This window comes from Primulina huaijiensis, chromosome 13 (genome assembly GCF_012295235.1).
Source record: "Primulina huaijiensis isolate GDHJ02 chromosome 13, ASM1229523v2, whole genome shotgun sequence".
NCBI lineage: Eukaryota > Viridiplantae > Streptophyta > Magnoliopsida > Lamiales > Gesneriaceae > Primulina > Primulina huaijiensis.
This window is the reverse complement of record NC_133318.1, coordinates 18,482,435-18,506,669: the sequence shown is the minus strand read 5'-3', so window position 1 is coordinate 18,506,669 and position 24,235 is coordinate 18,482,435. Positions and strand designations below refer to the sequence as shown.

The following is a 24,235-nucleotide window of genomic DNA, read 5'->3' as shown; positions in this document are numbered from 1 at the left end:
TCTGATAGATTTCATACTGATTCATATAGTATTTATTTGCTCATTGGCGAAATCTAATACTTTAATTACAAAAGTCTTGTGAGATCATCTCATAGGTCAATTTTATGAGACAGTCTCATATGTCAATTTCACAAAAATATTACATTTTATTGTAAATAATGGCAAAATAACTCTTCTCACAAATAAAGATCCGTGAGACCGTCTCACAAAAAACCTATTCTAGTTTAATTTATGATTTACATGCTTAATTATGACATTATAACATACAACATTATCTTAAATCTCAAACAAAAAAAAACCTATGTAAGTTTTTGTCTTGTCTTTGTCTTGAAAAAGAGATGAAGTCGGTGTTGGACTTGGGGAAAAGGGTTGAAAACACCCTAATAATTTTTTTCAAAAAAAAAAAAAACAAAGAAAAGAAAAGAAAACCTAATTAGTATATTTCATGATTTTTTGTACCAATATTATCCTCCGTAACTCTCGTTCTGTTGACAAAATTAACGAGTTCGTGTAGACTAGTAGCTCAATTGATACGCACACTCTAAGTTTAGATACTTGAGCCTATAAATCTTGGATCTGAGTATAAGCGAAAAATTCTACTTTTGAATGTAAGATATTCTATGAGTGACATTGCATGTGTAAGTTACAACTCATGTTTAACCAACCTACGACTCATGACATGACATTAGTGATGCATGAGTATGGATGAGACTCATGTCAGGTCACCAAATATATAATGGTCGGTTTTAAGTTTGTATTCGAGTCCTATCGACTTTGTTAGCGTCAACTAAACATTAAACGCCAACAAATGTTCAACCAAAAGTAACAAATATCATACATTTTTCACACCAATGAATGAAACAGTCGATTTCCAAAACTAAAAATCCAGCAGTGGCTCGTTTCACATACTACCAAGAAAAAATTGTCGAATTAACTTAGAAAATAGTAGTACTTATTCACACGAAAAACATAAACATTAGGCCACTCCGCTACCCAGAGACCAGAAACTTGTCGTCGTAAAGTTAGTAAAGTCTGTACTATCTTTATGAACACTTGAGTTAGCATATACCACAGCAATTTCTAAAAGGATCCCTCGTCATTAACCTGTAAAACCATAGAGATATAATACATATATTAATGAATTGAAACAGTTTTTTTAAGGCGATTCTTAAGACCAAAGATATCTCAGATTTACCATCACCGGGATTTCTTCTTGAAGTATTCACCAAAAGGTCTTTCAGGAACAGGAATCAGTTTTCCAACAATAGCAAGAGGCCAGCTGGTAATCAATAAGTAACATTCAACATAAGCTCCCATGAATATTGTAAAGTTGATAATGGGATCTTATCTGTGTTGCAACTAAAGATATTGATCCTAGCATTTTAGATATGTCGCGAATGAAGAAGCATGAAACTCGAAAGTGAGGGCAATGATATACAGACCTGACCAAACCTATGACAATAGAAACAAGCCACAGTTTCCAACTTAGACGTATAGTTGAAGCAAATTTCCCCAGGAAAAAGATTATGATGACCTGGATAGCAAGAAAGTGTATATATACAGAGATGTTAAATATAAAACAAGAGTGAAGATGATAGTTCACCAAGGAAATAAGGCAGTTATCTATTACATTTGTGAAGAAAAAGAATACCTGAAGCACCACTTCGAGACCAATTATTCCCATGAAGAGATGGTTCTTAGTGACTCCTTTCCAAACATTGATCTGATCGGGCTTTCGAGCATTAACTTCATTGAATATCTACAATTATAAGAGATTGAGAGAATTTCAGTTCGAAACATCACAATTTTTTGAGGATAATATAAATTGTCATTACAAGTCACCAGAAATACTGGTCGTTAAAAATCTTCATCGTGCATTGAGATGCTTATAGTTTGGGTTTGGTTGTTGATTTGATTGGTTATTAAATGATTTTACCTAAATAAACATAATTCTTGTCTGACCTAGGTTCAGTAAGATTTGAATGCTGAATTCATTGATAACTTCCATGTTCTATTGAATTTTCTACACAATTTCACAATTTTTTTTCATCCTTCCTAATTTCAGATACTCAAGTTACTAGATCTGGCGCAAGATGATATGTGACAAGATGTCTATGGCTGAACAATTTGCAACCTGCTCGCTGTGCTTGTGCAACAATGTTACCGTCTAATCAATACCCTTTCACCCTTATGAAATAGGAATAAGGAGATATAAAAAACTGATAGTTTTATCTAACGAGCATATTTCCCACAATCACAATCAAATAGGTTTTCCTAGCCAATTTCACATAAATATCAGACATCATTAAAATAAAGAGCAACAGATTTCCAAAACAAACGGTATATTTTGGGGTATGTTCAATGTCCTGTCTTGGTAGATAGCCATATTCCACATGTCCATACATTCCCAACACTCAAATAGCATAAGCTGCAAGAAATCTTTTCACTAGCCTTATCAACATACCTGACAGAGGACGAATGCATTGAATATTAGTGTATTCTTTACTTTGAAAGCACGATCTTTGGTCTCATGTTCCAGATTCAGTATCTTATTTCCTCGGAAATTGAGAACTAAGAGGACAGTGACTTGATAAAAAGCCTAAAATAATCCGATGAGAAAAATTACGACAAAAAATAAACACATGTGGATTAAATTACAACAAAAAATAAATATACATGTGAATGGATTTAACTATCGAATATACCGCCTCCCATGGCTTTAGTTTTTGTTCGATGATTTCAAAATTGTATCAAAGTCAAGAGATCGGAAATTCATGACCCCTTAAATTTCATTAAGTTGCTATTATATGTCCTTTGTTGCTTGATACCAATCAACTTGTACGTGTACACCTAGGTTATTACATTCCAGGCACATATTTACCGGTCTCTAGCTTAACGTGAGAGGAAGGGTGAAAAAATAAATCTATTTATTGTACCATCTCGCGGTTCAAAAATACCAAAAGCTATTCATCTCACCACCATCCAATTAGCATGGTCATGACAAAAGGAAATGATACCTGAATTAACAAATTCCTCCACATGATATTGGTTATCAAAGGTTCCCTAAAACAAGAGTATTTCTTGATTAGTAGGTATTCAAAAAAAAAAAATCAAATTACTGAATGCATCCAGAAATTATAAAATTTGGCAATGGATTGAGATAAAAAGAACATGGAAATCTCACTATGCAACCTTTATAAAACAAAATAAAAAATAGTTATCAAAGATTTTGGATTAACCAATTTTAGCAAGCAGATGCTCTTTTTTTCCAAAAAAAACAATTAATAACATCATGACTTCTTAAATAATAAATTTAATGCATGCATAGAAAATATAATTCAGGAAGATCAAATTGCCACATTAACAATTAAATAGTATGAAAGCGTTAGAAATATGTGGCCAAAACACATTTATTAAGACAGAATTGATATTCCATATATCCAAATTCCCAACTGCAGGATGACAAAAGAACGCAATTCACTTTATCAACTGGCATGAGACCTTTCCACGGAAAGCTTTTAACAGATTATTTATAAAGGATAGACAGAATACTTCAACTTCCAGATACAGTGAACTATTTCTTAAGGTAATTGATAGGTTTGGAAGTGAGGGAGAAACCATTACTTGTCTAAAATAAATGGACTATTGAGAAAGGCCACTATGTGTAGATCATGGGATCCTATACTATGTCAATCGCTTAAGTAGTAAAAATATAAACATCATAATTCTTTATATTAACATTAAGATCCCATTTATACAATCTCAATTCCCGCATTTGTAAGATGCATAATGGTTGGTGGACAGGGATGACAAGTCCTGTCATCATTCAAAAAATGAAACCCACTTTTCAATAACACAAACATGAGCATCAGAACTCTGGCTAATACACATTTCTAACCTTCTACCAACTGGAGCTCTATGCATCAAATGATCTGTAGGAGCCTCTGTAGCTAGTGCAAGAGCTCCTAGAGTGTCCATAATAAGATTTACCCAAAGAAGCTGGAGAAAAAAGATCAGAAAGCATAATTAATGTTTACCTGAAAACTGTTACGAATTTTGTACATTAATGAAAGCAAAAGCTAGACAGAGGACACCGATGCAAACAAATAAATGGAGAGGGAAGGAGAGAGATTTCAAACCTGCACTGCATTGAGAGGGACATTACCAGAAGAAACTGCTGCGACAACATTGATAATCAGAGCTGCAACATTAACTGTCAGCTGAAATTGTATGAATTTCTGAATATTGGCGTAAACAGATCTACCCCATCGTACAACCTGCAATTGATATAAAAATTAGATCTAATTTTGCATTATTGACATGACTTTCAATTCTAATGTTTTAAGGCCAAACAAGCTATAATAGCAAAAGTTGTCACCCAAGAAAGTTGGTTATGCAAACTCTTAGTACTTCCGAAATCAATGAATAATTTGCTTAAATACTGAAAAAATTTAATGGATTCATGATTTCCCAAATTTTATCTCAACTACTGCAGAACATACAGCTTTTCATCGCATCCCTAAAATTATATGAACGTGCAAACCAGTGCCAGGAGTGGATACAACTACCAGTGATAAGGACGGAGACAATTGCACCATCATAAATGCACACATCATCCAGGCAGCAATTAATGAATAGTACATAGAAACTGCGCAAAGGTTAACCGCAGTTATTTCAGATTCAAAAACATACGACAGCATTACTACAAGATTGCTAAAAGTGAGAGGAGCATTCTGTAAGAACCAAACTCAGTACTTGCACAACTGGCAGCATCAACATAAGAGAGAGACAGGCTAACCTTTACAACAGAAGCAAAATTATCGTCCAATATAATGATATCAGAACTTTCTTTAGCAACTTCTGTGCCTTGGATACCCATAGCAAGGCCAATATCAGCCTGCATCATCATACAAGTATAAACCAGGTCAAGTAAACTGAATAAGAAAAACAAAACCCAAAAACAAATAGAATTATTTTCAGCATAGCAACCTTGCGTCTAAATAAAATACCGTCTACTGGTAACACGGTAAAATTTATGAGCATAGTACATTTCGATGTTTATCCAAAAGGTGTCTAGCAAAACTTTTATCATTGGCGAGCCAAATAATATGTATTGATTTTTTATAATTTTAGTAACAAGTCTGGTTAGCAAAAGAAAATGCTATCACCTATCTGTCATGTTGATTTCGACAAATCAGCAAAAAAAAAAATTAATAAAGTTACAGCGAGCTTTACTGGAACTAACACAGTTCAGCACATACCCATTAAAGGGTGCCTTTCACAAGCTAAGATTTCCTTTGTCTAAAACATAAGACGTGCAGATAAAACTGGGAAGTGAAAACCAGACCTCGTGCAGTGCAGGAGCATCATTAGTGCCATCTCCTGTGACAGCAACAACATGTCCCTTTTTTCTCAATGCTTGCACAAGCAGTAGTTTGTCATTTGGTGATGACCTTCCCATCACCTTTACAAGGTCAAAACAAGAAGTTATCAGCACCACCTCCTCAACAATCAGAGGTAATAGAACCATCATGTTAAGCACAAAGAAAATTCAGCTCATACCGAAATCCTGTCGGCCACTTCTACTCTTTGTGTCTCAGTCATGTTACGGAATACCTTTCCTTCGATAATATTAGGTTCAACAACATCTGCCTTTGACCCCAAGATCCCACACTCCAAAGCTATAGCTCTTGCTGTTTGAAGATTGTCTCCAGTGACCATGCGCACCTATACAATGGTTAAAACAATAATCACAGCATTGTGTCAGGTATCAAGCTCCAGGTAGAAGCAAGAAAGAAAATATATAGGCCAACCATTCTTAAGATATGAATGAGTTACATAACAAGAACTACAGGAGCAGAGAACGAACTAATACATAAGTGATGATGTGACTCAAGTGTTGCACAAGCTCATCAAACTGTAATCATGCATGCTTGAGCAATAACAGAAAAGGCATTTATGTACTGAATACAGAAATGTCGATGAAAAAAGGAAAAATAAAACGAAGGCAATAATTAACAATACAGATTATTAGTATATGCTAACAGACTAATTATAATACACCAGAAAAGATGCTATGTTAAATTCAACACCACATTAACCGGGCGATTAGTCAATCTCAAAAGTATCTCCAAACACACAATTTTAATAAGTTGAGCAATCAAGAGTGAAAAGGCAAATAAAATGATATAAGCATTACTATTGGAAAGGGAAACCAACAATTCAAATTAAATACCAACGAGTTAGCAGGGTGAAAACAGTCATGCATCAAAACTCAGGCGGCTATCACAGCCCACAGGATGTTTAGGAACTATTATCATTTAGCATTATGCCATTGAACTCATAAATAAAAATTATGGAATTGTTCGTCATTTGAAATCACAATATGAGGAGCTGATGAAGTTTAGATGTTAAAGAAAGTCTAAAATATTTCTAGCAAAATCTTCAGCTAAAGTAAGCAGTTTCGTGATTTTGATATTAGACTGTGAGTACTTAAATATATTTGTGGGAATCTCAAGAACCATATTCAAGGGTGCATTCCTATGATTCAGTTTGAATGAAAAAAATACAACAAAAAATTAGAATAACATTAAAAAAATATAGACAACCATAGACATCAATTAAGAACAAGAACTTTGTGGTAATACAAGAGTAGTGACTTTGGATTGTGCCACGTAACACAGTGTTTCTCTCATATATTGGAGGATGAATAACGAAGATTGTGCTTGTTTAACATGAACTGTAAAACTTTAATATTTTCATATTTTAGCACAGGAAAAAGGGGAGGAGTCGCAGGCAAAGGAACCATTTGTTTTTGATGGAGCTATGGTGAATTAAGGGGGACAGCATTCCAGTGAGCTCAACCTCCCTCCTCCATTGTGCCCTTGGATAGAGGAATAAAGCATTGAATGGGAGCACTACAAGTTACTTTAAGAATTCTTTCTTTCATGTTTTCATGACATTTAATTCACGGCACAATTGTCTAAAAATTTTGAAGTAAAGATCAGCTTATTTAGCATAACTCAAGGAGGATCTGAAGCGGTTGTGCGTTGAATGGAAACCATCATGGGCTCAGGGCACATTAGCATAATGATCTGAAGTTTAGATGAGCATATTTAGACTATCTCAACGAAGATTGTAGGCAGCAGCATGTTGAGCAGAAACTATCATAGGTTCTGTGGCTCACTGTTGATGGAAATTGCAGCAGGCTACTAGGCAGGCATTAATGTCACAGATGAGATATTACAGAATCACATATAAATTAAATAACAAATGAATGGTGATACATGTACTGATCCACAACTAAGAAAAACACAAAACAAGAAAAAGGTAATGTCTTTTGTGGGCATGTGTATTGACATTTATGCATACCTTAACACCAGCATTAGTGCATAACAGAACTGAATCTTTTACACCTGGACGACAAGGATCCTGCATCCAACATGTGTTACCATAAACAAATACACATTTAAAATATATGCATAAAACAAATCGATTTATGTAAACAGGGAGAAAAATGGGAAATTTCAGGATGAAAAGCATTATGTGTGCATTAGATGTTGAAATTATCGATGATACGGACAAAAAGGAAATGACAAAAGAAAGCCGCAAAAAATTGAAAATTAGCATGCCCGAAGAAAAGATCAAAACCACACTTTAAAAAATAAACTAGAAACAAACCAAATAATACATTTTATAACTAATATTAAGATTGATGCAATAAAAGCATTATATATTTTAGTATAGTTTTGTTTGTGATTCAATCATGAAAGATTTCTACCATATTGATCAAAACCTTTCACCTATATAAAGAGATAATATCATATTCAACATTAAGAAATATTGATAAGAGTTTTTGCCAACTAGTGTTGCTTTGTATTTGTCAGTCTTCATGCAAAACTAGATCATGTGTTGTGTTCATTATCTATTCATTATATTTCTGTTATTAAAATTCAACATGATGTCAGAGCAGGACTATATACTTTCACGCCTCGCGCGTTGACTAAAAATCTACGAGTGCAAAAAATGGCCCAAGACTTCAAGAGGTATCGTGGGTGTGCACTGCAAGCCTTGTTCTGCTATTCTTGGAAAAAGAAAGCTTTCGTGTGAAAACCACAAAATAGGCTCCTGGTTTGCGTTCACATAAACAGAAACCATATGGTGAGCAAAACCATGCTTCTAAGTTCTCAAAAAACTACTACGACTGTTCGACTATCCGGCTGCAGTTTGAATCACTGTTGCTGCTTGATGGAAGACGAAACATCTAAAGCAAATTGTTCTCCATCTCTTTGATTTTGAATACTATTGGTGCAAGATTTTCTTCAAAATATATTTTTTGCTTCAAGTGAAAAAACTATTCAGGTTTTCATCTTTAATTTGACCGGATGTATTAGAAATCAAAAAATACATTCTAGAATCAGAATAAATATTGTTAAATTTATGATTCATCTTCGATATAATTTAATATTATTTAGCTATTAAATATTTTTAATTATATTATCCCAGATGCCAAATGATGTTAATGGCTAGGACCAAAATATCTAGGCCCAAAAATGGTTGCTATTACTTCCATTCACGTTTCAAGCTAACGGTGTTTTTTCAGGATTTTAACAAATATTTGATGATTAATTAAGATTCATTACAGAAGTTCCAATAACCACACATGCCAACTTACACAACAAAGGATTACACACATTAGAGGTTATTAAAACAGTATATCTTAATTTTCTTGATAGCACAAACATGCTTATACATGTGGAGGATTTCATGTGATGAACCATTCATTTGATATCCATACAAAAAAATACGACACGCACCTTAATACCAACAATGGCAAGTAAAATTAGGTCTTCTTCAGGTAGCTGCCAATTATCCAGTTCCTCATCACTAGCCGGGACATTCTCCAGTGGATATGGACGATAGGCTATAGCAACACAACGCAAACTTCCCGCGGCCATATCTTCAATTGCTTTCTTGAAAAGTGACAACTAGAGAAAACAAACACTGTCCTTTAATAGCTGGTACTAAATTAGCTGGTACAAACGCAGGCCTTTGCTTGAAGATAAGATTGGTGTTCATTATTAGGTAATATTAAAGATTGGTGTTCATTATTAGGTAATATTCTTCATGCTCAGCTCGAGCAACCAAATTCTTGTAAACACAATTTTGAAGAAAAGGAACTGGTTTAGAACAAGCTGAAACCAAGAAAATTAGCAAACTGGTAAACCTTATCTTCGTCCATCTTTGTCACCCGGTCATTTGCATCAATGTAACTTTTACAAGAATCCAGCACTATTTCTGCGGCCCCTTTCCAATGCACACGAACTTCAGAGTCCGACTGCCAAAACAGCCACAATTACTACTACATAAATAAATAACAAAAAATAACAAGTATAACTCATAACACAGAAAATGTATTAATGCTCTTCAAGTTAAAGAGGATAGATATACGGTAAAAATGCACCATCTGAAAAAGATTCTACACTTACCACTTTTAGTGCAACACCACCACGCTTTTTCTCTGAGTTGAACGGAAAAGCATGAATTATCACCGAATCTGATCGTACAGCACTAAAGTCCATTCCAAGCTACACGATAACAAAATAAACGGGAATCAAATGACCAAACGAGTAACACTCTATTCACCGGTGAAGAGGAATGATTATTACATTCACTGCCCATTGTAGAATGGCCTTTTCTGTCGGTGATCCAGAAACTTCAAAAGCTCCACCACTCTGTCGAAAACCAGCAACAGTAAGTGTGCAAGCTTAATACATAAAAGTGAGTCAAACAAAATTAATGTCACAGCTAGTACAGTCATTACAGTCCTCTGAACAGATGATAATCACAATTTTATACGTTAGAAGCTTCCCTGTACAGCTCAAGTGTTATAATATACTCCTTAAAAGGACTACAGGTTCATGTTTTGTTATTCACCCCAAAACCATTGTATCATCGCCAAATTCATGTGTTTAAAGCTGCTGGCACAAAATAGAGCACATCTTTGACAACAATACGAAACAGCGATGAAACTCGTGTGATGTGTTACAAGATTCTTTGTTAAGCTCTCAATTAAAACATAAGTACAAAACAAGCATGCAATCATTTACAAATTTCATCATCCTGCAACATACCTCAGGCACGAATACACTTCCCGTTGTGTTCTGTGCAATGCCTTCAATAAGATATGAAACGACAGCAGGAGGAAGCAGTGACTTATTGTCAGGAGGATCAATTTTCTTTTCACAAGCACACACCTCGACCACAGTCATCTGTACAGAACCCAAAAAATTGATTTTCATAAACAAAGAAAATGACCAAAATATTTCCAATCATCCCACAAACCAGAGGAACCTTACCCACCCACATCCCAGGTTCGCCCTCCAAAATAGAAGTGGAAACAAAAGGCAAGATGATAACTCACCTGATTCAGAGTTAGGGTACCAGTTTTATCACTGCAAATAGTAGTTGCAGAACCCATTGTTTCACAGGCTGACAGCCTTCTAACCTGCAGTTCAGATGTTTAATATAATCCAGGGACAATAATTGGATAATGGATAAGAAAATAGAAACATGGTTAGCATCACATTAATCGATAGTACACATACTAACCAGTGCCTTATCAGCCATCATTTTTCTCATTGAATAGGCAAGCCTACAACGCAAATATATATAAATTAAATATGATTATAAAGAGAAATAGCCCTCAACGCCTTCCATTGAAATGCAAAACTAAAAACAGCGATATATCACATATAAAATGATGTGGATCGCAATAATGTATCATGGAAACATGAAAAATAATAGGCCAACTTATGATTTGTATTAAGTTGTTCCACAACAATTGGAGCTATAACAGGTAAGCAACGTATGGGTGTTACCATGATCATTCTTGTTTTCACCCCGTGGCCATCATTCATGATACAAGGGAATACAGAACAGAAATTCTCAGACTTACGTCAGAGTTACAGCCAATGGAAGGCCTTCTGGCACAGCTACAACTACTATGGTAACCTAGAAATTTGTCTTCATATGTTAGACAATACAAAGATGACGTACATTAAACCAAATACCAGTAGGATGAATACATACCGCAACAGTAAATATTTTTACAAATCCATCGATCGCCTCACCAACTTTAGTCTTTCCACGTATGAATTGCTTGCTGCCATCTGGATTTGTGGTTTTCCCCAAAAAAAATCTGCGCAAACAAAAAATTAAAATTGACATATCAACTTCCACTAGGAAAATGATGGAAATATAGATTGTGCATACTAAATTCACAATTAAGTTACCGGGCCACAAGAACACCCAGAACTAGTACAGCTACGGTAAGGCCAACGAAGCCAATGAATGTAGCAACCCCGTTCAACCGTACCTAAACTCAGTAACAAGTAATTTAGTGTGATTCAGAAACCAACTACAGTGACAAAACAAACTTTCAAGAATTTCGAAAAATTTACCTGTAAGGGAGTTTCTTCACCATTGTCCTCTGATATGCTTGCCATGAGTAATCCCCATTCTGTATTAATACCCACACTTGTTACCTAAAAAAAGAGCAGCATTTCAACACACTATAAGATTGCCACGTAGAATTCCATCGAAGATTGTAATAGAATATTTACTTCAGGAAAATCACATGCAATCTGTAATAATTTACAAAGACCATCAAGAAATTTCCCGTTTTAAAGCCAAGAAAATAAGTAACACACAAGGAAGTGACGATAAGATTCTAGCATATAATAATGCATCTTAGATCTCATGTGCTCCAGGAGAATATGTCCTTGCGAATAGGAAAGACAAAAGACTCCCCATGTTTAGCAACTCTCAGAGAAACACTGTTATGCTTAAATTGAGTTTTTCCATTATATATATGAAAATTCTCAGATTAAAATAGTAGGTAAGAGATGTCAAAAAACAAGAATATTACCAGCATGGTGCCATATCCATCAGCCACCTTACATCCAGACATAAGAAAGGGTTCTCTAGTTGAATCCTTGTGAACCTAACATGAACACAATTGACGAGTGATAAGATCATAGAGGCTAGGACAACCACAAAATAGAGTATATGATCTTATGAAGCTTACAATTTTACTCTCCCCTGTCATACTTGATTCATCAATTGCAAGGGAATGCCCAGCGATTACAAGTCCATCTGCAGGAATCTGTATATATGAAAGTGATGTCAAAATAAATTAAAATTTGAATAAACCACCCTCCAGGGTCACATTCTTCCACAAAATACTCATGTAGAAACATTTTCACTGTTATATTTCAGGGAATATGAAGTGGATGAGCAGAGAAACATATCGTCTTATTTACCTGATCTCCAATTTTGAGGGGAACTACATCACCAACAACTATTTCAAATATTGAAACTTTAATTCTCCGCCCATTCCTAACGACCTATGAGGAAACCACTAAACGTAAGAAAAATAGAAGGAAAAGTTACAAGCATGAGGCACTATCTGTATAATACCAACCTCCATCTGTATGTTTTGTTTCTCCTCGTTCAAATTTTGAAATTGAAGTGATTGTCTGTAATCACTGACAGCTGCAAAAGAATTAAATGTAGCAAGTTTTCTAACTGCTTAAAGTTGACGATATTGAAGAATGAAATATACTTGACATGCATTATTATTGGAAAAGGAATGTTTCCCTCTCTTAAAGTCACGCCTCTCTCATTTGCAAAATTTGTTCCTAATAATTTATTTGGTAGCAAATCGAGTGTATGCAAAATTACATTATTCTGAAGTTCCACCGAACTATAAAACAGGTTACATGTCATATAAACAATGTTCTCAGTCACTAACTGATTGTTCCAGAAATACTCCAAATCTTTTACAAGCCTGTATCCTCCTCTCTTCCAAATTTCTCAGGAATTTTTAATTTCACGAATTTGTGCCAACTTTCTATTTAAAAGCTCATTAACCTCCTCGGGCAATTCTTCAAATATAACCTCAGAATATTTAAATATTTAGTGTAATATTATCGTTAAAAACTTCTCATGATCCTTTGAATTGCTTTATCACAATAAAGAATCATACTCAGCTGTAATAATATATTTTAAATGTTGACAACTACTTTTTAAAATTTTGGCCTGTAATCAAAAATAGTTTTCGATACCTACTACAATTTTTTTTTATTTTGTCCATCCAGGAATGCTCCCCTTTGTGTTGTTGACACAACAAAGTTAGAGATATTTCTATCGTTCATAAAAGCAATTAAGTGCCCCTTGTGATCATGCATTTGGTAAAAAATGAAAAATGCGACAAATGATACAATTTAAAAGTTTAAAATTCAGAATTGTTGAGATCAATAAAATTAGCAGATAGAAACATGAAGTACGACATAGCAACAGCCAGAAAAGTAATAAACTATTGAAGGATGCAAAATACGTTCATTTGTGGCAACGATTAAAGACTTCCACCACTTTCTCGAATATTATTGCTACTATCTGGTAAACATACTTTCCCAACCAAGATGAACGGTTTATCTAAAAACACCTACATCTTTACAACATTCATTAAATGGAATTATATGATGGTAGATAGTATAGAAACGTGTGGACAGAGGTCAAGAATCTATTCACCATTCCAAATCTATATCATTCGACATAAACAAGTGGACAATATTACATGCATATAAAGACATTTTTTTACATAGGAAATGATATTATATTAATATTAATAATTAAATATAGTAGTTACAAAAAGTGGACAACAAATCCGCAAGGTAAAAAAAGAAACACAAAAGCACTAATCATATCAAAACAAATATGACTGCAATCTCTCACTAAATATGAGATCGAGAAATTTTTAAACTCTAAATGTTTCCAATCCAGCCATATGTCCGAATCTTAATCTTCTCTCAACACTCTTCAACTGACTCTTCTAGATTGTCAAAAATCCTTATATTCCGCTCCAGCCACAACAAATAGAATGAACTACCACAATCCAAAAAATTATACGCCTCCTATCAAGATCACATCCAAGATCTGCATCAAAAGGTTCGCGCAAAGATCTCGGAACCACCCAAACCAAACTCAGCTCCTCCAAAGCTCTGAGCCAAAGATAGCTAGAGAAAGGACAATGAATAAGTATTTAATCTTGAGTCTCCACCTCTTACCCACAAAGCACATATCAATTTGGACAAAGAGCACAAGTAGGCCACCTATTTGGCATAATATCACAAGTTGGCAATTTACCCAGAACCGCATTCCACGAGAATACTTGAACATTTGGTGGGATCAGTGTTTTCCAAATAACATGAGAAAGAGGAAAGAAAAGAAAATCTCATATCAGAAAGAATGACTTATAGAAAGATTTAACTAGAAAAACCCTGAAGGATCCTTGTCCAAAACCCTTATATCTACACTTTCTTCAATCAACCTGACCCTCTCTAAAGACCTTAGCAAAGAACTCAACTCATTAACTTCCTCATCTCTCAAGTCCCTCCGAAAATGCAAATCCCAAGATATAAAAGAAGAAAGATAATTCTTCCAATGGAAGAAAATGAGAAATATGCTTGTTATGAATCGATAAAATCCAAAATAAAGAAAGATAGAGACCCTTAAAAGACCGAATACCCCCACCACCTTCCTCCCAAAATCTTATCTTGTTAACCACTGCCCTTACTAACTGATGAAATGCCGGATAAGTTCAAGAAATAAACTTTCATGAGATTCTATGTGTAACATTCCTTGTTAAGCCCGCGTCCCAACCATTATCTTGTAGCCCGTATTTGTTCACTATAACCTTCTTCCATAACGACTCATCCTCGACAGAAACACCTCCATCACCATTTCCCCAAAAAGCCTTATTCTTCAAACAAATGTTCTCAATACCCAAACGCCTTCTTATGTTCGGTTTACGGACATGCTCCTACGCAACCAGATGACAATGCAAATCTCCATCGGCTCGATCCCATAAAAAATCCTTCATAGTCCTCTCCATAACCACCGGTACGACTCTTGGTACCCTAAAAAGAGACATGAAATACATTGGCAAAGCATTCAGCACTGCTGAAATCAGAGTTGATCTACCCCTAGACAAAACGCTTTCTTCCAACTAGCTAACTTCTTACATATTAAACAAGACAGGTTCCCAAAATCAAATTTTCATCAGATTTCCACCCAGTGGAACCCCCAAATATCTTATAGCCCAAATCTCCCTTACATATCCAATCTCTCTAGCTAACAATTCCACTTCTACTTCTACACAATTAAGGCCCAACAAGACGTGTTTTTCCAGTTTGTTCTTTAATCCTGACATTCGGCATAATGATTTCAGTATCTCCACCAAAGAATGCAGATGGCGATCATTTACCTACTTGCAGTCCCTGGATAAAGTTCATTGCCTTGGCCTTATCAATCAATCTACCAAACACATCTACAACCAGATTAAACAGGAAAGAGGAAAGTGGATCACCTTGCCTTAGACCTTTCTCACCCTTAAATTTACCATTTGGTCTACTAGTAAAGTAGAAACAATACGCTAGAGCAGGAACTGGAAGCAGTAAAAATACTGGCTTAATACAGCATCCAACCTACATAATATTTCCTGCCGCATAACATTATGCTGTAAAGCATACATTTTTTAGGAATAATATTTATCATCAGTATAAATCAAGCAAACAGAAAGAAGAGTGAAGTAAAACAGCCACAATTGGACACAGTTCATATTTTAAAAACAATACACAACCGGCATACCTGTGAATATAATGACTATAAGAACTGCAATCGCAATACTTCCTCCATCATACCAACCCTCTTTTATGCCCTAAAAATAAGAATAAACTCTTACTATACCTAAAAATTAAACGACAAGCATGCACCCAGCACACATCCACAGAATGTCCCCTACATGATTGAATACGTGAGCGTGATGATTCATGATATTAGAAACATATTTTCAAGATCAAAACTACTGTAATAAAATAACCTCAGTTGGATCAACCAGCAGAAAGTCACTAATATATTTCTTGCAACAAAATAAAAGGCAAGTAAGTTTCAGTTTGATTTTTATTACTTCGGTATGCAGTTAAAATTATGGCATCATTTAAAAAATAATCAAGTTCGCCAATAAAATATCTAATACAGTATTAACATAATGTTTTCATACACATCACTGTGGTTTATAACGAAATGACCACGAAAAAGCACAAGAAGAGATAAAGGTCGCAAGCAATGCTGCAGTTACCAAATAATAAAAAAATGATTGTAATGCAAGCAGAAATAATAGACATGTACACATCAAACAGCAATCCTACTTTATAAAATAACAAACAGATATCTTCTTAACCTTACCTCAGTCTTTATACCTAGAGCTAAAGAAGCTGCTGCTGCAACCATCAAGATGATTAGAGTCGTGTCCCGACATGCATCCCAAACAAACCTCTGTAGGGTCAGGCAGACCAAAATATAAGTTTTAGTAATCATTGAACCATTTTGATGTACTAACCATGCAAAGTATTGCTTTAACATCCAAGTCTCACCCAAAAACTACGCCCCTTTTTCCGAGGATACGTGTTCGATCCAAAAGCTTTCTTTCGATTTGCCAGGTCAGTCTCATCTTCAGGTATACCTTTGTCCGGATCAGATTTCAATTTCTCAGCCACTCCATTAACCTGATGACAAGAAAAGAAAAAAGAAATCAAGATACATAGAATAATATTGAACAAGAAATTTAAGATGCAACTGTTTTGAACTTGCCCCTCCAATATTCTGCAGAAGAGAAAGATCATGCTCTCTGGACAATGCAACTAGTTCCTCAGCACTAGTACCGAAATCCCCAAATCTAGTTGGGCTTGAAGGTACCTCCTTTGGAGTTCCTGGAACAAAGTTGAAGAAAAATGATTGAATTTTCATTCGTGATAGAACAGTGATACTACAAATTGATCCTCCACAAGTGGGCCATCATAAGTCGAGATCACATCCAGAAACAAAAAATATCCAAAACAATTGCACATGAAGCATTCAACGTGTACAAATCCACAGGAAAATGCAACAAAAAATGTAATATTATGGCTCAGCCTACTTGTCGAACTTCACCAATATAATGATTATAAAAAACCACATGCTGAATCATGCCAACAATAACCAAAGCCATTTTCATATAGACAAGGTTAGGATTATGTATTAATCATGACAAAGGTGGCACGGCGCATAGTATAATACAGCCACTGCTGCTTACTGAATAAAGAACTTAGAATGATGGAATGCAAAAAATAATTACCATTGGGTCCTTGCCCGCCCGATTGGAACAGAACTGCTGCCTGGTAACATTTATATATAGACATGTTTAATAATCAACAAATGATCATTAATGAACCAATTAAAATTGAAATATGATTACTCGAAGGACTTGGGCATGCATTCTGATTTTAGCAATCAATTGCTTTCTCTCCTCTTCTTTCTTCAAATCTAGAGTATAGCGAAATCTCCTAGAAGCATTCAGTACAAGTGCAGCTTGCTGGAAGGAAACAATAGGATTAAAACAAAAATAAAATTACCCCCCAAAACATCTGTTGTCCCCACAAAAAAAGTCAAACTAAAGCACAATTAAACAAGATAAAATGTAACAGCCTGGTTGAAAATCCATACTGGCAAAAGAAGTAAACCACAGATAAGAACCAAATGAAGGTCATAAAAAATTGCAAAAGATGTATAAATGCTACAAGCATGCGAAAATTAGACAATCACTAATGCCTCTTTGTTTGAGCATATATTATTGTCCTTCATGGCCCGTTTTCATTCTTGTTTGAGGGAGTATTAATTATAAAAACATAGGTAGTGCTTGATTTTAACTCAGATACATTTGGATTGTGTTTCCTGGAAATGTGTTTTTTGAAGATTGCAGAATTTGAAAAATGTCTTGAATTATTAATGCATGATATTTTAAAATTCTAAAATAATATAAGAAGTAGAATATGATATAAAAAGTACAAATATTTACGAGGAATGATGAAAAATAAAATTAAAAATAATGATTATATTGGATATGTGCAATGGTTGGAAGCATATTATTTGGATGAATATGAAAATAGGATGACATGCTAGATTTTCTTTCCAAAGATGAAATATTTTTTCTGGAAAGCAAACCAAACAAAGCCAAAGATTCCTAGAAACATTGGCTAAGACAGTTGATCTTCCACTAATATATCAACGAGTGATACTAAGAAAAGGAAGTACTATGGCTGGTTTTCTATTGAGTATTGACTAGTATAACAGTGTACCAAAGTTTTATCAATAAGATTAACGGCATGAGGTTGAATAAATGGAGGAAATATCAGCTTCCGGAAAACATAAATAGTGATCCATGTTGACAAACTCCACAAACTTAACCACCAAATAATCACTTAGTATATCGTCAAAAATAAATAAATAAATCACCTACATCGTCAAAAAAAATCACTTAGTATGCGTTTATTAAATCAGAGCTTTACCTTTATGTCATGTTTTTCTATCTGGCATATTCACAACATCTACAAGGTATGCCGTCATAAAAGAAATTGTATTTTATCGGGTAAAAAATTATACATGCTAGTTAACCCAGCAACTACAGGGAGTTGGGAGTAGGATGTTCGAGATGACTCGATAAATATTTGATTTATATTTGAATTTATCGAGCTCAAATATGTTCGAATTTTTTCGAGTCGAACTCGAGCCAAAATTATTTTGTTAACGAGTCACTCGCGAGTCTTAATATTTTATTACTATAATATCATTATATATTAAACATATATATACATTTCGATCTTTTTGGACCATTCGAGCTTTGCAACCATCATTCTGGAACCAAAATATCTAGGCAATAGTTCGAATAGCCCACAAACATGTTCGAATATTTCGAATCGAACTTGAACTTCCTAATGAACCGAACTCGAGCCAAAATATTTAAAATTTCGAGCTTCGAATCAAACTCGAACTTTAATATACTTAGTTTGAGCCAAATTCGAGTCTTAAATTTTTACTAATATTCGATTCGATTCGATTCATTTTGTTCACACCCCTAGTTGGGAGACATGAAAAAAAGGTCTGCGGACATTCAAAATAGCAGAAAGATATATATCTAAACTGAGAAAAATTCTCAATATCGGTTCGTCATTTAGGCACATTTGGATGAAAACCTCATAGACTACATTTAGTTTGTTTTTGTGATTAGATGACAACCTATAATTGTCTAAGCAAATAACTATGTTGCAATTTTGTTCAAAGAAAATCCACTATAAAAAGCAAAGTTAACCAGAAACATCAAGTGAAACGATAGAGGTAGCATAGCCAAAGCGGACCAACATGGCGAGAGAAATACGAAAACACATACAAGATCAATTGGTGAAATGTGTATTTTGCCGACAGTGCAAGCGAAGCAAAGTAATCAATCATCCCCAACATGGTTGCACATTGCATCTAGTTTTTTCTTCATTGAGTTAGGGTTAATTTTGTAAGTTTACCTAAATATACCAAATATGATTACCATACAACCATCTTGCTTTACTAAATAATAAATTAATAGTAGTAATAAATAAAAAGTAATTGTGTTGAGATTTTACTTAATTTGCAGGCACGAAATTATGAGATAATCATCTAAAAGTATAATCTATTTTAATGAATATTGAGATAAATACAAATTATTAGTTCATAACACCGTAACTTAGACTATCTCGCTAAAGTTCTTACACATAACTTAAACCAAGACTATTTCAGGTGTGAACTCGTATAAGCGTTGAACAATAGTATGAAGTATTTGAGCATCACAATTATTCAGGATTTGTTTTAAAAGCTTTCAATTAATTGTTTTATAAGACTATGCTATAAAATCTTGGGAAATTGTGTTCTTTCATGATAACAACCATGATATGGGTCTTGACAAGTAAAGTATTTTTAAGCCATATTATTATAAGTATCAAGCCGTCTCCTAACCATATTTCTATGTAATAAGAAGGCATCATGGATATTCCGATAATTGTTTTGAGTTCTACAATTATTGAAGATGTTTTGAACCTTCTTGACAAGTTAATGTTTGTTCTGGATCCATGATGAAGAGATTAATTCAGTCTTCGTGTCTAATTTGTATCGAGGTAACATAAATGTATATGCGATCTATAGTACAAGTGAGCGTTTGCTATAGATCCTCTATGTGTATAGTATGAGACAGATATTCATGATATGATCATGTGCATATTAAGTAAAATCATATGAAGCCAACAAACTTTAATATTTTGTACTTTATTTTAGCACAATCCAGTTTATCTTCCAATTTATTAAAACCATTACATTATGTACTTTTAGGTTTTTTTCAATCACAAATGCTTTGAGTCAACTTTGTGCTGGCTGAGTTGGAAACCCGTTCTTTTCCCTGATGTATGACTGTATTTCGAATCAGTTGATGATAGTAATCGGATTAAGTTTTGATCAAGAAGCAAGCTGAGGATTCCTGGCAATAGAATCATTTTCATTGAGTTTTTGTTTTGTAATTTGGCATTTGATGGAACTAAGCGAGTACCTCTGTACTGATATTTTGATTCTTTTTTTTTTTTTATAAGAAACGATATTTTTATTAAAATTATTGTAGCAAATTACATCAGTGGACAAGTGATCCACTATATCATGAGGTACATGAGACGTTAATTTTTAATGGTAAACATAAGACCAATCTCTCAATAAGTCAACTATGGAGACATTCTTGAATTCTTCATGAGAGCCCATCCACACGGCAACTGATATCTTAATTTTTTCCCAACATTGTTCTCCTGTTTCTTCCTTGTCATCAAAAATTCTTCTATTTCTTTCCAACCATACTCTCCAGCATATGCACTGAACCACGACACGCCAAAAAGTTCTTTCCCTAGTGCCTGTACTGATATTTTGATTCTTAATTATGGTGTACTTGTTGTGCTTGTTTCAAAGATGTTGATTTTGTTCAGCTCACTTTATGGTATTTTGATCCAGCACGGTGAAAGCTCTATTTTCCACTTGACAAGCTTAGTTCCATTTCCATACATTTCATTCTATCTCGGCTACTCTTTCGATAGAAGGAGCATTTTGATTATGCACTGGGAAGAGATATTTCAATTCCATTTGCGTGTAAAGTATTCACCTCGCCATCCATCCAGGTAAAAAGAGCTCCTTCTCGAGCCCCACGGGTATGGTAGTTGGTACAATGGTAAAACATAAGGAGATTAATGAGAAGACAGGAGTTCGAATTCCAATGGCATCTTATGACAGAGACTTATTCCTAGAAGGTAGATCCTGCTTGGGAAGGGAAAAACCCGGGTCAGTTCTAAAAGTATATAAGATATGACCACGTTCGGATTTACGAGGGAGTGAATCAGGGGAGGAATGTCGCCCACCACTTGAATTAATCAGCAAAGCTGAGATAACCCAGGTTACCAAAGAAAGAACTGAGATCATTCTCACACCTCAACCACTCATCCGGCTAAGAGGATTTCTACTTCTGTCTATACAAAAATGTAAGTTCTGTTCCACGTGCATCAATGCACTTTTGACTCAATTGTTTTTCCCCCACGAAAAGAAGGATATATTTACACTTGAATTAGCCTAAGCTCCGTGCCATTTTCGGTGTCAGGTGCCCTTTCAGATATGAGAGTTCTCAATTTGCATTTGTCCCAGTTCAAGCCATGTTCCATTCTCAGACACATCTTATTCTCAATTCCGATTAAGCGTAGACGTGATAACGATTTATCGTAGACTGTGACCCATACTACAGTTGTAATATGTACACATAGTTGTCAAGGGCGTGAGGCACACAAGGAGTCAAGGACCATGAAGCCTGACGCGCAAGCCTTACCGAAGCAAGGGGCAATAAATATATTTTTAAAAATATATTTATCCTATAATAAATATATTGAAATATGAAATACTTAAGTAACAATGTCACACAAAACAAAAAAATAATTAATAAGTTCATAGTAATTAGTAACATGAAGTTCATCTTCTTCCATCGAATCATATCCTCAGAACTTTCAGACTTGTATTCTTCTTGGTCTTCCTCATTTTCTTGATAACATCAATCTCTTCATCATCTTCATCCTAATGATGTGAAAACGGTCTTTTTCTGGTTGTTTTGGATGTAGATGCACCTCGTTCTTCTGTTCAGAGCTATCTTCTTCTGATTCCCGCATTGGGCCGTTGGGTTGCAGGGTTTGGATTTTTTGTTTTAAACAAGTAATTAAAAAAATACTCAGGCGCACGAACTTCCAAGACTAGTCCAGGCGAGCTCAATCATTGCACATTTTATTTTTTTGAATTTGTTTCATTTTCTTATTACGGCAGTACCCGTAAACGCGCACACACATACATGTAACATAAAAAAATTTACCAAATAATTTAAAAAAAAAAGGATGAAATAATGTGATAAACTTACCCTCCACCTACGTAACCGATCAGCCGGAGCACTTTTCGTCCGGAAAATATCGAAGGGCCCCAAGCCTTCTTCATTATCCTCAGCATACTCTCGGCGACTTCCACCGGATTCCAGGTCGTTCTGGTGTCGCCTGTACGGCGACGTTTTGTGCTCATCGCTCATTCTCGATTTATATTAAGTCGCAGGAGAGATGACGCTGCTGGTCACTGTCAAACCAAATAAACTGCAAAAACGAGAAGCCGCATATTCAAAATTCCGACAAATGCAGCTACAATCATGTCATCCAAAATGGACTTACTTCGTCTTTTTTATCATTTTGTCTCAACTTCATTCGCTTCGAGCAACCAAAAACATAGCGCTTTAGATCGAAAGAAGCAAAAATACTGGAAATTAAAGAGATTCAAACCTGTGGAATCGATAAAATCAACACAGTGGCGCCTGCCGATTATTGAACCAAGACAGTGGGTGAAAGGAGAAATTTCAATGAAGCTTCCTTTAACCGCTGCGGAGCGTGTTCTGTGTTATTTTTTTTTTATTTCTTTTTAAAACGGATTTTATTTAGTATTTAACTAATTTTCCAGATTGCACCGTGGGTCCCGCAATATTGTATACGTGGAATGATTTTAACCTGATTAATTTTGAAAGACCATCTCAATTGTCAAACAATTGCACGGATTTATTTTTAAATAATGAGTCTTTCTGATTCTATAAAAAAAATATTTTTAACTTAAAAATAATATTTTTCATGAATTGAGTCGGACTTGAAATTCATTTCACAAAATTGACTAATGATATCGTCTTATATTATTTTTTGTGTTTTAAAAATTGGGTTACAAAATTTTTTTAAGAGATATTGAGGATCTGATAAAATATTTTTCATAAAATGAGATTGCATTAATTTATTTTTCTAATGAATTTGGACTGAGTAAAATTTTTATCATTCCTAAAATCTAAGTTCCAAATATTCCAATGTTATTTATATGGATTATTATTATTAATAAAATATGTAAAATAATATACACCACTGGAATTTTTTCTAAGTTTTATAATTTATAAAATATTTATGACAACAATCATAAAGTTTGTTCGACTAGGCTTATCTTAAATATTTTACACCCTCTTCAAGACACATCTTATTTTTATATTAAACACTAAAAATATTTAATAAAATAAAATTCTCATTGAATAAAAAAAATTTACCAAACAAAGTTTGCAAAGAGATATTAATGGGAATATCTAGGGATACATGGCAAAAAGATCGAGATAAATAAATTATCTTAAAAAATAAAATATCATATATATATATATATATATACTTCTTCCAATTACACGGGGCAACCTTTGGTCTCAAATTAAACATACGTGTCGACTGGAAATTAAAATTAATATTTGACAGCTTATTATAACGAAATAATTTATTTGAATTTAATATGAACGTGATTGGCATAGTTTCAAAAGGATATTTAATACGTTAGACTAAATTAAAATTTGAAAATTGTGAATATCTTAGAAAGCTAAAATCATGTTTACATTAATATAAATAGGTAAAATATAAAAATAGAAATTAAAATTTGATATTTAAAGAAAGGTGCCAAAAGCGTGTGGATACGTGAAATTTATTTTCCTTTCACTTATGATAATTAAAGAAGAGATATTGCGTGATGAATAAGAATTTTGGTATCTACTTTTTTGGGCAGTCAAGTGAAATATTTCTCTTTATAAAAGTTTAAAATATTCTTTCTATTTTTTATTGTAAAAAAAATGTAATATATAATTCTTATATTTTATTTATTTAAATCGGCAAATGTTTTCCAGATCGCAACCAATGGAAAATCAATAGCTAATATG

At 34.2% G+C, this 24,235-nt stretch overlaps 1 protein-coding gene across 1 annotated transcript; it reads right to left on the bottom strand.

Moving 5' to 3' along the window:
* Positions 1–815: 815 nt before the first annotated feature.
* LOC140990889 (calcium-transporting ATPase 10, plasma membrane-type-like) lies at positions 816–22,921 on the bottom strand. The gene is made up of 35 exons (XM_073460728.1): positions 22,794–22,921; positions 22,388–22,610; positions 17,357–17,473; positions 17,237–17,276; positions 16,714–16,832; positions 16,497–16,628; positions 16,309–16,398; positions 15,712–15,781; positions 12,485–12,555; positions 12,324–12,407; positions 12,089–12,166; positions 11,930–12,004; positions 11,463–11,546; positions 11,295–11,377; positions 11,092–11,200; positions 10,958–11,013; positions 10,612–10,654; positions 10,424–10,507; positions 10,134–10,271; positions 9,669–9,734; positions 9,489–9,587; positions 9,227–9,337; positions 8,817–8,987; positions 7,372–7,431; positions 5,563–5,727; positions 5,348–5,464; positions 4,799–4,897; positions 4,140–4,277; positions 3,899–3,999; positions 3,018–3,063; positions 2,465–2,599; positions 1,652–1,759; positions 1,443–1,534; positions 1,196–1,279; positions 816–1,104 (listed from the first exon to the last, which is right to left on the bottom strand). The coding sequence occupies exons 2-34, from the start codon at positions 22,547–22,549 to the stop codon at positions 1,198–1,200; spliced, it is 3,225 nt and encodes a 1,074-aa protein (XP_073316829.1). The 5' UTR covers positions 22,550–22,610; positions 22,794–22,921; the 3' UTR covers positions 816–1,104; positions 1,196–1,197.
* Positions 22,922–24,235: the final 1,314 nt, after the last annotated feature.

Coding starts and splice junctions, on each gene's coding strand:
- LOC140990889 (XM_073460728.1), bottom strand. CDS start 22,549: ATGAGCGATGAGCACAAAACGTCGCCGTACAGGCGACACCAGAACGAC. Junction 16,399..16,496: donor AAAAGGGGCGTAGTTTTTGG/GTGAGACTTGGA, acceptor CTGACCCTACAG/AGGTTTGTTTGGGATGCATG. Junction 10,655..10,957: donor CCATTGGCTGTAACTCTGAC/GTAAGTCTGAGA, acceptor TTTGCGTTGTAG/GCTTGCCTATTCAATGAGAA.